This window comes from Podarcis erhardii (genome assembly GCF_964252035.2).
Source record: "Podarcis erhardii genome assembly, chromosome: 8".
Classification (NCBI taxonomy): Eukaryota; Metazoa; Chordata; class Lepidosauria; order Squamata; family Lacertidae; genus Podarcis; species Podarcis erhardii.
Window position 1 is genome coordinate 65,171,472 of NC_138499.1, and position 13,681 is coordinate 65,185,152.

At 43.7% G+C, this 13,681-nt stretch overlaps 1 protein-coding gene and 1 long non-coding RNA gene across 4 annotated transcripts in view; one reads left to right on the plus strand and one right to left on the minus strand.

Annotated features, from left to right (window-relative positions):
- The first annotated feature begins 700 nt into the window (after positions 1-700).
- On the plus strand, positions 701-4,770 carry LOC309348168. The gene is made up of 2 exons (XR_014159260.1): positions 701-1,997; positions 2,934-4,770. It is a non-coding gene; the product is annotated as an uncharacterized lncRNA (long non-coding RNA).
- Positions 4,143-13,681, minus strand: part of DSP (desmoplakin) — a 46,416-nt gene continuing 36,877 nt past the window's right edge. Inside the window, exons 23-24 of one of the 3 annotated variants that reach the window (XM_081872955.1) lie at positions 10,092-12,386; positions 4,143-8,031 (exon numbers count right to left, since the gene is read on the minus strand). In XM_081872955.1, coding sequence (XP_081729081.1) covers positions 4,831-8,031; positions 10,092-12,386 — 5,496 coding nt within the window. In that variant the 3' untranslated portion in view covers positions 4,143-4,830. The remainder of the gene's footprint in view (positions 8,032-10,091; positions 12,387-13,681) is intronic. The other 2 variants (XM_081872957.1, XM_081872956.1) reach the window with 2 other exon arrangements.

Below are 13,681 nucleotides of genomic sequence, written 5' to 3' on the forward strand. Positions count from 1 at the left end.
AGCCATACTCTCCAACATTTCTCTCATGAAAATAGGGGTGTCCTATTATTCCGTTGCTGCTGCTGCTGCTGCCGTTTTACTCTTTGTCCCCTACCCACTTTGGGTGGCTTCCAACATATATAAAAACATAATAAAAAGTAAACATTACAAAAACTTTCTTATCCAGGGCTGCCTTCAGATGGCTCAGGGGGTCGGATAACTCCATACCCTCCAACATTTCTCCAGTGAAAACAGGGACGTGCTAAGGAAAAGCGGGACATTCAAATCAGAAACCGGGGAAGCTTCTGTAAATCCGGGACTGTCTCTGGAAAATAGGGACACTTGGAGGGTTTGCCATGTGGAAAGCTGCTTCTCTGTTCCCGAAGGCAATGACAGGGGACACGCCCTCCCCTTGGTTTCCCAACCGTCGCCTAGGCCTCCATAGTTTTAGGGCTGTGGTGGCAACTAACAGCGAGCAAATCGTCCCGGAGTTGGAAGATCTCAAGGGGCTATTTTCTTGCATAGGAACCAATAACACATCTGAGGGGACCAGTAGCCCGCCCACCCCCCAGTTGATGGGTAAGGTAAAGGGACCCCTGACCATTAGGTGCATTCGTGGCCGACTCTGGGGTTGCAGCGCTCATCCTGCTCTATAGGCCGAGGGAGCCGGCGTACAGCTTCCGGGTCATGTGGCCAGCATGACTAAGCCGCTTCTGGTGACGCTTCTGGTAAAGGCAGCGCACGGAAACGCCGTTTACCTTCCCGCCGGAGCGGTACCTATTTATCTACTTGCACTTTGATGTGCTTTAGAACTGCTAGGTTGGGAGAAGCAGGGACCAAGAAATGGGAGCTCACCCTGTCGCGGGAATTCGAACCACTGACCTTCTGATCGGCAAGTCCTAGGCTCTGTGGTTTAACTCACAGTGCCACCTGTGTCCCCAGTTGATGGGCATTGCCATTCAAATAATGTGTGTGTGCAGTGTCATGTGATTATGTGGGGCGGGGCTTACCTGCCTCCTACATATTTTATTTAAGTCGACACCTCTGTTTTCTTGGCATGCAGCTGGCAGCCCTCAGTGGGTGATGTACTGCTGTTTTATATTGTTAGCCCAATTGATTCCTGGTCAATGAGATGATAGCACTTTCAAGTCTCGAGTGATGTTTAAATGGCTAAATAGGAAAGTGTGACACAGCTCTGCATTCTTGTAATGTGTGTGATGCATTACACAACTACTAGGGTGATGATAGAGCAGCAGCCTTGAGAGTCTGTGTAGGCACCAAGTTTGCTAGGGCTTAGTGCAGAAAACCTTAGTTTCTTGTGTTTAGTCAGTGCATGAATGGGGAGCTGGACCTCGCTGCTCTGCCCTCCGATATCTCCACGTGTTGTCTGAAGTAGGCTATTGAGGGAGGCCTCTGTGCTTGGAGCTGTACACAGGAAGGCTGTGATGATGGTGCTGTAGGCACAGCCCTGCTGCTGTTTGAATATGTGGGCATAGCTTCCAGTGAATAATCAAGAGGACCCCTTCACCCTTGATGGCAACAACTAGAAAGATGCTTTCGGGTTCCCACCAGTGTAGTTGCAGTCCGTCCCTTATCTTTTTCATTCAGGCAGCACAAGGCACTTGAGAGTGTAAGCAGCCTGCTTGTGTAGTTGTGCAGTCCGCAGACTCTTGCTGGTCCTATTGCACAACCTCCTTGAATGTTGCGTGGCTGGAATGTGTTCTTCAACTGTGATAATGGACCTCGCTTGTCTGGATGAAGAGATGTGTTCTGTGCACTCAAGAAACCTCGTTTGCTTGGCTGGAATGTAGCCCACTAAATGAAGAGAGTCCTGTATCTGTTGCTCTGCTCAGTTTTTGTCCAGCCACCACTGGCATGTGGTCCCCATGATACAATGCAGCCCTTGGGCTAAACGCATGCATGCATCTCACTTGATATCTCTACTCTTGATCATGAGCAGCTGAATATTTTTTAAAGGCAATGTGATATGAAACCTCTATGTCGTTGTATCCACACATGTAAGTTATCACTTGATACTGAAGTCGTCAAATGATGTGCGCACAGACATTAGCAGAGTATAAGGCAGACCCTTATAACTGAGTTTAGACTCTTTTTAGCGGTGCAGTTCTCATATTATTGCCATCTGAACAGGCACCACTGACGTGCTGCATTGGGTTAATATTTGGGAAAAAATAAATGCAGTTACTCTGCAAACAGGGCAAACTCTGTGTTGATTGACTGAACTAGTGGGACTTACTGGCCATCCTGGAGGTAAAGGGGCTGATGCAGACAAAGGACAGGACCCCAAAGCTTTTTACTTAACCATTTAAATCATCTATTTCAACTCATGGAACTTTGCATGATATACTTTTGCTATCTAGGAGGAAATGGGCAGAAAAGTGAATGGAGAAAACTAGGTTCAGGCCTCCCTGGACCTGGTAAGATTCCAGAGTTTACGAGGCAAATGTCTAAGTGTGCTACTCCATTTCCCCATTATGTTCAACTACCTTCTGTGAAACTCTGCATCCACTTTAGAATAAAGCAACCAGACCTAACCACAGCTGTTTTTTGGCCATTGTTCCCCAAAGCATCCTTTGTATATTTGTATACTGGCTGATATGTAGCAGGTCTGTCTTGGGGTATGTAGTCTGGACAGGTGCGCATCAGTTTCTACACAAAGGCGTATTGTGGCCAAGAATACAGGTTAGTTCTCGCTGAGGTAATAAATCGAATGCCTGATGGCATTCCATCCCAAACCTCCAAGGCTGTTGCAAGGATAAAATTAAGATAACTGTGTTTTATTTATTTATATCCCACCCTACCAAAGGAGCCAAGGATGATTGCATATGCCATATTTTACTAACGTAAATAAATGGCTGAATATTCTTTCACTTCGCACTCAGAAACCAGGTAGCAAGAAGGATGACCCTGTTAATTTCTGTTTCTTCATCCAGGATTTCTTGGCTATTCTGCAATTTGGCTGTTCCAAAATTGGCTATTCCACTAGGCTCCCCTGGATATAGTGGTCCCCCGGGTGTTTCTGGACTGTGAGAAGTAAGACTATGGCACCCACCCTCTCATCCTGGATTAGTAAAGGGGTTGCCTATTTATAGAACATTCAGTTGGAAGATTCTGCTGACATGTGTTGGAACACTGCAACATGAGATTATGATAATTTGCAAGTAAAAATGGCAAGTGTCATTTTTCCTCCTTTCCCCAATTTCTACTATATGCATCCTTGTCTAACTTGTGTATTGTCAAAGTGTGCTGTCTACCCAAATCACAGGTGTATCCCCATCAGGTATAGATAAGTAACCACTATAAAACAGCCACGCTAACAAGGGTTCCTGTGCTTTGTTCCCCTGCTCTTTCCAGCAACGCTGTTTTTTGAGTAGAAGTTCTTGCAATAGATGGATACATAAAGGATGCTTTAAATGGTGGCTACGATATAAGCCACCCGTGTCTTGCTTTTCCGAGAGAAAAGAAATTCGTTCCCATGCTAAACTCACTGATGGTTTGCCACAGAAGAGAGCTAAGAGAGATACCATAGCTCAGGTGTAGAGCATATAATGTAGGAGGTCCCAGATTCAAATCCCTTGTTTTTGAAGTATCAGATGGTAGGTAATGGAGAAGACCTCTGCCTAAGACTCTGGTGATGGAAAAGACACTTCAGCCAGTCAGAGCAGTCAGTATTGGGTTAGATAGAACAAATACTCTGGTCTGATATAAGGCAGCTTCCTATGTTCCTATGATCCAGTAAGTTTTAAATGAATGGATGCATTCTCCACATCTGTACTTCAGCATTTAGCAATGGAAGTGTAGATCTAGAAAACTGCTCACCAGCTACTTCCGATAGGAAACCAGAAGCAATTTGGAATGTACTTGGCAATGGCTTCCCATACACTTCCATGGTTTCTAGTGATCATATTCCCACCATGAATTTAAAGTGCATGTCTAATGCCTAGCCTCCTTGACAACCACAGATATTTACAGCTGAGATCTGAAGCAGCCATTAAATGTGAGACTAAGGGAATCTCCACTTCGCAGTACTCACTATGCAGTCGACTACTGCAGCTAGCTTAGCCACTGCCAAGAATGCACGCAAAACAAACACTTAATGTCAAGATATTTACCACAAAGGAATCAAAGGTGGTTAATTATTATTTTTATTGCCAGAATAGTAAATGTTACACAGATGGGCCTGCATGGTATTACCCGGGTTACAAGCAAGCAAAAAATGAATAGAAATGTTTGGCCACAGCAAAAGAAAAGGCACATTCTAATAAATCTGCCCCAATAAAAGCAATGTGACCAAATGAGAATATAGCATAGCACAATTGGGTATAACATTTGTTGGAGAGGATTTTCAGACCATCACCGTTGTGCAGTGCAACATCCACATTGATAAAAAAGTGGCTTTAAAAACATCAACACTGATAAAAAACAATATGAAGCCTGGGATAATAGTTTGTGGCCATGCATGACTATTTGAAGGGAACAAAAGCAAATGCTAAATATATGAGAAAAGATGCTTGCACACCAACATCAGAGAGAGAACTTGCCTCCTCCATTTACTATGAGAAGTCTGCACCCAAGACATTGAGAAAGCATGCACACATGCAAGTGAGTTGTATATATATATACATGTATGGAGAAGCACAGCATCCCATCCAGAAAGATTTATTTTATTGGCATTTGGGTTTGGCTTCTATTCTGCAGCTTAACTATTTCACCCAAGCAAGTGCTATTATCACCAACAACCAGTTCTTTCTGTTTGTTAAAACAAAGAAGGAATACAGATCCCAGCAGATGCTTCCCATGCTAAATTCAGATAGGCTAGCTAGCTAATGACTAGCGCCCAAGCGAGCTGCTGACGGTTGTATAGGAATAAGAATACGAGGCATTTGTGTTTGCATCAAAGCTTCCTCTCCTCGATCCACTGCGCGAGCCTGAGCGGGATCCACTGCGGGATCCACTGCGCGAGCCTGGTGCCGAAGAGACATTGTATGGGCTGGAGATGCCTTTGGATGAAACCGAAGAAGCTTCCAGTAACCGGAGCCCAGTTATGTCTTCCACCATCGAACGATTCATTGCATCTCTGAAGGAGATTTTCAGCTTTGTCTTGGGACAGGTCAAAATCTTCCCATAGTTGCTGGTGTCTTGTAACCTCTGGGCTGTCCGGCCATCAATCAGCCCTTTTCGAATGGCTTCTTCGGTACTTATTCTCCCACGGACTTCGGGGTCAATGAGACCTCCGGTGATAAACTGAAACTCAAGGAAGCGCTGGCCAGCCTCGTAAGGAAGCCACTTTTCCTTCACAGCCTCTGCGGCTGACATTCTGTTTCGGCCCTTGATGCCTTCAAACCCTATGAAGGCTTTATGAGCTGGCTTCAGCCGTGTCGACATCTCGTGGTCAATGAGGCCTTGGGCGACCGCTTCCTGAAGGGAAAGCCGCTGGCCTGTGACAGGGCATATTATGCCTCCCGTGCAAGCTTGCGCTTCCAGCAAACGCTGGGCAGTAATGCTGTCAACAATGCCCCGTTGCACGGCTTCTGAAATGGAGATCTTCTCCAAATTTTCTGTGTCAAATATGGCTGCGATTGGACTCGTTTCCTCGAGGGACTCAGAAAAGGAGCCGGAGCCGGAGCCCGAACTGCTCTTTAGCTTGATAGATGAACTCTTGATACTCAGTACCGTAGGGGAACGAGTGGACTCGTGTCTGAAAACTTCATCACCGCCATTCCTGCAAGCAATCATGTCTGCAAACTGAGTGAGGCTTAATGACCCGGAACGGTATTGCTCAAAAAATTTCTTGTCCACAAGGCCTTTGTCAATGGCGTCCTGGATGTCATACTGGTGGCCCGTTTTCCTGTCAACAAGCACTACTCTTGTGCTCCCATCTGAACCTGTTATAGTGATTTCTTCCCATTCGCATTCCTGGTCAGAAAGCTCCAGGTAAGTGTCATAGTCTATGAGGCCTTTATTGTACGCTTCCTGGACGGACATTTCCTTATTTGTGTCTGGATCTACGATGACGACCCTGCGCTTCCTGAGGGTGTTTTTTTGCGAAGTCTGCACCACTTTCTTCTTCTCTCTCAGGGGCAGGAGACAGAGCCCACTTCCTTCATCGACTATGCACCTTTCTTTCAACTGCAAGTAGGTCAGGTTTTCTTCTGTGTTGGGATCAAAAAAGCCTTTGGTATCGTCACTGGGATCAGAGAGAATGTTATTCAGCTCTTTGTCGAAGTAGCCACGTTGGTATGCCGTGCCGACTGGCAACCGATGACTTTCCTTCGGGTCAATGATCCCACCAGTGGCTATCTGGGCCTCCAACAAACGAATCCCGTGGCCTCTCTCAATGAGTTCCTTGTTCATTGCTTGGAACAAGGAGATGATGTTTCCCGTTTCTGGATCTTTGTACCCAGTGACTGCTCTTTCAGCAGACAGGAGTTTTTCTTTAAATTCTATTCCAACTAGGCCTCTTTTGTAAGCTTCTTCCACCGTGTGTCGTGAATTGTTCACAGGGTCCACAACAAATCCAGTGGCTGCCTGGGCTTCCAGAAGCTCAAGAGCTGTTCCTGGTCTAACCAAACCTATTTTCATGGCCTGGTAAATGCCAAGCTTCTCTCTGGTGGCCTCATTATAAATGCCAGCTATGCAGCTGGAGCCCTGGAGGAAATCTTTGATTCGGTCGCTGACTTCTTCAACCGTGATTACTCCACTTTCCAGATCATTTGCCGTCGACTCCCGAATGATGCCAGAGTCTACTAACTCAGAAATGTCAATGGGCTTCCTGATGCCTTGGAATGACATGCTTCTCTTCTGCACGGGAAGGAGGAGCAAACCAGTGTGTGGTTCGATTCTGCATTTCGCCCTCAGCTTCGTGTAACTTATGGCCTTCTTGGTGATCGGGTCAATTAAGTTATTTAAACTCTGAGGTTGGTTCAAGGATCTGACCAGGTCTCGATCAATCAGCCCACGAGCTAAAGCGATGTCTTTCGGCAAGAACACACTGTTGATGGGGTCAACGATTCCTCCCGCAGCCAGCTGAGCTTCAAGGAGACGTATCCCGGTCTCCCTGTCGATAAGCTGTTTACCGATGGCTTGTGCCACAGGCACTGTTTTCCCTGAGAAGGGATCTTTAAATCCGGTGATAGCCTTTTCAGCAGTGTAGATTTGCTCCCGGTCATCAAAATCAATCAGGTCTCTAGCAACTGCACTGTCCACGCTGAGAAGTTCGTTGCGGTGGGGGTCAATCACACCTCCGGTGGCTGCCTGGGCTTCCAAAAGGAAGACGGTGTTCTCTGGGCTGAGAAGCTGCTTCCGTTTAGCCTCCACCAGGGAATACTTGTCCTTAGGGCTAAGAGAGGCCCCAGCTATAGCCCCAGCTCCTCTGAGATAGGGTTCGAGATCAGCAGCAACTTCCTCCACGGATTTCTGCCCCCTCAGCAGCTTATCCAGGGTGGACTTGTCTATCAGCTGGCATTCGTACAGCTGGACAGCAGTTATTTTTTTCCGCAGGCCATTGAAGAGTAATTTGGAAGGGTCAATGGCAAAGTCATCTTCTGTCTGGGTGACTCTGTTGGCCACATATGGGCGCTGCTTCAGTTTCTCAATTTCCCTTTGCAACCTCAGGCGCTCAGCCTCCATCTCCGACTGGCTCTTTCTGCTTGTCTCTTCCAAGCGACTGCGGTACCTTTCTTCGATTCTCTTCATCTCTGCCTGCAGCCTCTCAATTTCTATCAGCAAGGCACTCTTCTCCCTCTCGCTCTTATCTCGCTCAGACTCAATCTTCCTGATTGTCTCTTCCTTCCGGGAATATTGGCTCTTCCACTGATTTAAGTCGTTCAGGATTTGCTGCTTCTCATTCTCCAGCCGCATTTTCAAGCGGGATTCTGACTCCAGTGTGCCTTTGGCCCGATTCAGCTCTTCCTCCAACCTCAGCAACCTTGCTTTGTCTTGTTCCAAGGCATTAATTTTTATCAGCAGCGCTTCTCGTTCCTGCATAATATGAGTATACTGGGATTTGGATTCTTGGATCCTATGGGATGTCTATGGTTTTTTTAAAGAAAGAAATAAACAAGGAGAAAATTAGTGCCTCTTCTTAACATCCTATATTCCCTATATTTCAACCTATCCTGTAAGGGGTACTGGGTAACTGTGGCCCTGAGTAATAAATGTGATGTTTTGGATACAGCTGTGGATTTGTTTTATTAATACAGGATAGTACACTGATAGAAATGGGCTAAAAAGTATTCTAACAGGAGAGTCTGGGGCATGACCCAGCAAACTGGGGTCCTGCCAGTTTCAGTGGAAAGATTAAGCATGTGTTTAACAGCGCAGTCCTACACGTCTACTCAGAAGTAAGATCCACAGAATTAAATGGGGATTACTCCCAGGCAAGCGTGCATAGGACTGCAGCCTTGTGCATACAGCACAATCCTATCTCTTCCCTTTGAAATCAACAGGAATTAAAAATACTTAGCTTGGGGTGGATTGTACTGTCAGTGCTTAATATTTTCCCTTTCTCACCTGTACATATATACGACATGCAGTCTTAATTTTGACAGTAGTCTAGCAGAAGCTAAGTATTTTGGGATGCCTGCACTTCAGTACTGCCTCTGATAAAATCTTGTGTCTACTGAAAGGGGACCTTCATCTTGCTCTGTTTACAAAACATATGTATCACGACATCAAATCCAGACTGATCTTACCTGGAGCCGATTTACCCACATTAACAAAAAAACAAAAACACCCAAAAAACTAATTACTTAATTCCACAATCTTTTTCTTCTTTCAAAAAAGCGCTTATTTTGAGACTACAACTAGACTAATGGATAAAGTTCCATCACGTATCTTATGTGATGAATCTGAGTGAATGAAAGTACATAGATAATAATGTGCGTGTGAATTACAGGTGTGGGGAGGGGACAATGAGAGCAAACAGATACCCCACTGAGGAAAATACTGCTTGTGGACCAATCTTGCACTAGCAAACCAATATAGTTCAGCAAACATTGCTTAAGGTAGGCTCTCCATTCATTTCAGTGAGTGAATTGATATGAATTGAGGCTGAACTGTAGCAATGCCTGATAGGTTGCTCCTAGTAAACGAAGACAGGGAAACCTAACTATCATTTTACTTGAAAATTATGAGCCCAAGCTACTAGGCAAAATGGGCAGACTCCAACACAGAAGAAAGCACACTTGAGGCAATGTCAATAGGCTTAAGTATGCTCTTCTCTGTGCAGGATTGTGACTCATAGATTTCTTTCTTTTTTTTAAGAAAAAAATGAAAGCAGTGACAAGTATAGCATGCACACATACAGACACACATATATAATTATGTATAATGTGCATTTTAGACAATATACAGGTACATAAGCAGCAATAAAATGTATACCAAATATACAACACCAGTATAACTATGTATACACTTTTGCATATGTACACTTTTTAAGGTATACATGTATGTATTTATGTATATACATATACTACCCTACAGCAAAATAAAGAATGAGAAGAGCAAAGGAGATAAGGATAAGCTCCAATATGCAACTTCATGAATAACATATTGTATACCCCTCTTTGGGGGTTGAGATGTCAAGAGTAACCGAACTTCAGGGGGTAGCTTCTATAAGAACAGGTTTTGGAAATATGGCCTGGTCTTCAAAGTCCTGCTCCTTTCTAAGGATGATGAAGAGTTGACCAATTTTCCATAGGAAAAATGCTAAATTCTACTGGAATGATATATCACCCAAAGATTTTTTTTAAGCACCAAAGGTAACAAAAGCAGATGCTAGGTAAGATTTATATCTCCTTTGCACTAGTCTAGAAGCGACCCAAATCTGGGCCTACAGCTAAGAACATAAGAACAGCCTGCAGGATCAGGCCAATGGCCAATCTAGTCCAGCATCCTGTTCTCACAGTGGCCAATCAAATGCCTGTAAGAGACCTGCACTTAGAGGCCAGTTGGAATTTTTATATCAAATTTAAAAATGAATCAATTAAAATCAATATACATAAATTTAGGGTTCAATGATTGGTTGGAAATGCATTTGGTGTTGAATTATTTGAGGGACAGTAAAGTTGTGATCAAATATTTGTGAATACCTCCATAGCCTGCTTTTGGAATTTCTCAATTTCCTGTCTCAAATTGTCCCTTTCTTTCTGTAAACCATTTATCAGACCCTGAAGTTCCAGGGTATGCTTGCTGCTTGTTTGGAGTTGACTCTTAAGTTCAATAATTGTGGCATTTTTTTCCTCATCCACTTCACTTCTGCCCCTTCTTAGATCATCATACTCCAATCTCACATTGCGCAGCTCTTCCTCTAACATCAAGTGTTCTTTTGTAAGGTTCTCGGTAAGAGACTGAAGTCTTTCAATTTCTATTTTGCACTCATTGAGGCTTTTGCTCTTGTCCTCAATAGCCTTTTGCAAGTGCTCGTTGCGCATGTGAGCTTGTTTTAGATTCTCTTGCTCTTGGACCACCTGGCGGCGCAAGGTTTCAATCTCTGAAGTGTACTTCCTTATCTCCTCCAAGTATCTCTGCTTTTCCCTCATCTGACCATCTAGCACCTCTCTCTGGTGCTTCAAGTCATCTTCACTCCTTTTCTTGACCATCGAGACCTCCTCTATCTGCTGAGTAAGGTTTGTGATCTTGACAGATTGCTCTCTGTAAGACCTCCTCATAGATTCTAACTCTGCTTCCACTTCCTTCCTCTTGGCACTTTCTTCCGCCATGGCTCTAGACTGCCTACTAAGCTCCTCCTCCAGCTTGCGTTTCTGCTGCTGCAGCTCTTTCATTGTGCCCTGCAGCCTTGTGCTTTCTTGATCTTTCCCTTTTTTGTCCTGGGCAAGCCTCTCGTATTCGCTTTTTAGCCGTCCCAGTTCCTGCTCTTGGACTTTCAACCTGCTGATGGTCTCTGTGGCATTGATGTTTACTTTCTCCAAATCGTACTGGACTCTTTGCAATCGGATATTCTCCTCCTCCATAGACTTCCTCTGGTTTGTTTCTGCTTCTAGCAACTTTCTCAGCTTTTCAATCTCTTTGTTTTTGTCCTTAATTGTCCTCCCAGCATCGTCAAGAGACTGCTTGTAACGCATGGTCTCCTCGGAGTATTTCTGGACAGTCTGTTTTAACTCAATCTCAAGCTGCTGCTTCTTTTGCGAGATCTCAGAGCCAATGGCTTTTTGCTGGTGAGCATTTTCTTCCACTTGTCTAAGGTTCTCCGATGTCTGACTTATAGTGTTCTTCAGTCTCCTAATTTCCTCACATAAGCTCCTATTTTCTCTCACGACATTGTCGAGCTGTGCTCGGTAATTACTGGATTCCTCGTCCTTCTGCAGTGTCACCTGATTTATTGTGGTCTTTGTGATATTAATCTCAGTCTCATACTTGTTCTTTAAACTAATAATTTCCTCGTCATAACTGTTCCTTACCTTAGCCAATTCATTCTCAAGTTCCCATCGGCTTTTAGCCTCTTCCTGCAGCTGAATCTTTACTCTTTCAAGCTCCTTGGTTTTGTCCTGGATGGTCAAAGCAGCATCTTCAAGCGCTTGCTTGTACCTCGCGTTGTCTTCGTTGCGCAGATGAATGATCTGTTTCAGCTCCAGCTCAATCTGCTGCTTCTGCTGAGCCACCTCCGAGCCGCAAGCCTTCTGCTGAAGAATATTTTCTTCTGCTCTCCTCCGCTGCTCTGTAGCATCCAAAATGCTGTCATTGAGCCTGATGATCTCATCCTTCAGATCTCTGTTCTCTCTCTGCAGCTTATCGATCTGGGCTCGGAGGTTTTTGGCATCGTCTTCTTTCTGGGATGCTATCTGGTGGATGGTGGTCTTCTTAATGTTAATCTCGGTTTCATACTTGTTCTTTATATTACTCATCTCCTCATTAAACTGGTTTCTTACCTTAGCCAGCTCATTCTCATATTCTCTCTTCCGATTCCCCTCGTCCTGGAGAAGCACCCTTAACCTTTCTATCTCGTACTCCTTCTCCTTGATGACTTTCTCAGATTCTATCTTTTGCCAACCAAGGCTTTCTTTCTCATTCTGCCTTGTCTTCTGCAGTTGGTCAAAGTCAGTCTTCTGCTGGTCATATCTGTCCTCCAATAGCTTCCTTTTCCTCTTCTCGTCTTCAATCTCATAAGTCAGCCTTGTTATTCTGTCATTCAGATCTTTTATTTGAGCATAGCACTTGTCCAAGTTTTGTTTGGCAGAGCCACCATCCAACTCTGCTTGCCGCTTCATCTCTTCCAAACCCATCAGTTTGGCCTTCAGCTGGGAAATTTCCAACTGGTACTTCTGTAGGTTTTGCTCCAGGAATTTGTGCTTATTGCTGTTATCGGAATTGGCATCTCTGGCTAGTCTCAGCTCTTCCTCCAATAGTTCTATTTTGGTGCTTTTCATCTGCAGATTCAGAAAGCATGAAAGATAAAAATTACCTATCGTAACCATTTTTGACCAACAGCATGCTACTCATTCACACACACACCCCAAAAAAATCACCACTCCACAGCTAATTTTAATAAAATGCCCTTTTGCTGTTTGGTTATTTTATTTTATTTTAAAAACTTCACATTCTCTTGTTAACCATAATGGACAAGACTCTTGACATTCTCAACGAGGCCTTTTTAATATGTCATGGTTTTCAGTGCAAAAGTCCTAATGCACCAGAAAACATTGGATCTCGAGGAATATATGCTACTCTAGGTCAAGCTCTGAAAGCAGACTTAAACCAGAGCTCTGGGGTTCATTTTCTGGTTTTTACACATTTGTTAGCCTAGGAAAACATTTTTAAAGGCGTGATATAAAATGTTTTTTTGAAATAAAGAAACTTGTTGATCGCATATCATGTCTGAACCAATATTGGACCAAATAGAAAACAACTGTGCAGAAACCAGGTGTCCATAAACAGGCCAATTTATACAAAAAGGAAAAAGAGGGGAAGGCGCTAATGCTCACAGCGGCCACTAAATACTATTCTCCCTCTTGGATGCCCTGCACGCTAATCTCAATATGTGAATGAAAACTGGTTCCTTAACAGCAACTGAACATTACTCTGTACATTCTCAGGATCCTGTTTTTATTGCTTCATGTGTTCAATGGCCAAGACTGGGCATCCAAAGCCATGCTTAAATTCAGGTTGTGCCCCATGTAAAGCTGGTGCAAAACCAAATTCAGGGGTCCCGAACTTGAGGGAGTGACGACTGAAGCTAAAATGAAAAATCACATCTACTCAGGGTGGATTTGATTTAAATCAAATTGATTTAAATCACTAGTCAATAAGACTTGCCTTAAATCACTAGTCAGTAAGACTTGATTTAAATCATTTTTTTTACAGAAAGACTCATTCTTGCTGGTATAATCTTAATATTTACAACCAGATGAAGGTTTCATGGAAAACTTAAAACAAATCCTTAATTCCTGATGAATAGCCTTTGGCGTATAATGTAACTTAAATAGAAAACTGTATTTAGAAAGATTTTTTTCCTCAAAAAACATTTTATTTAAATCAAAAAAATCTGATTAAAATTTTTAAAAATCCATTTTTCCCATTATTTTTTTTAAATCATTGTTTTTTTAATCCACCCTGCATGTACTGTAACAGGAATAACTAGGAATCAATCTACACAGGCAACAAATCATCTGATAGTAGCTCATTCTAAGCTATTACAACTTCAAACTGCAGATGAGCCCATCAC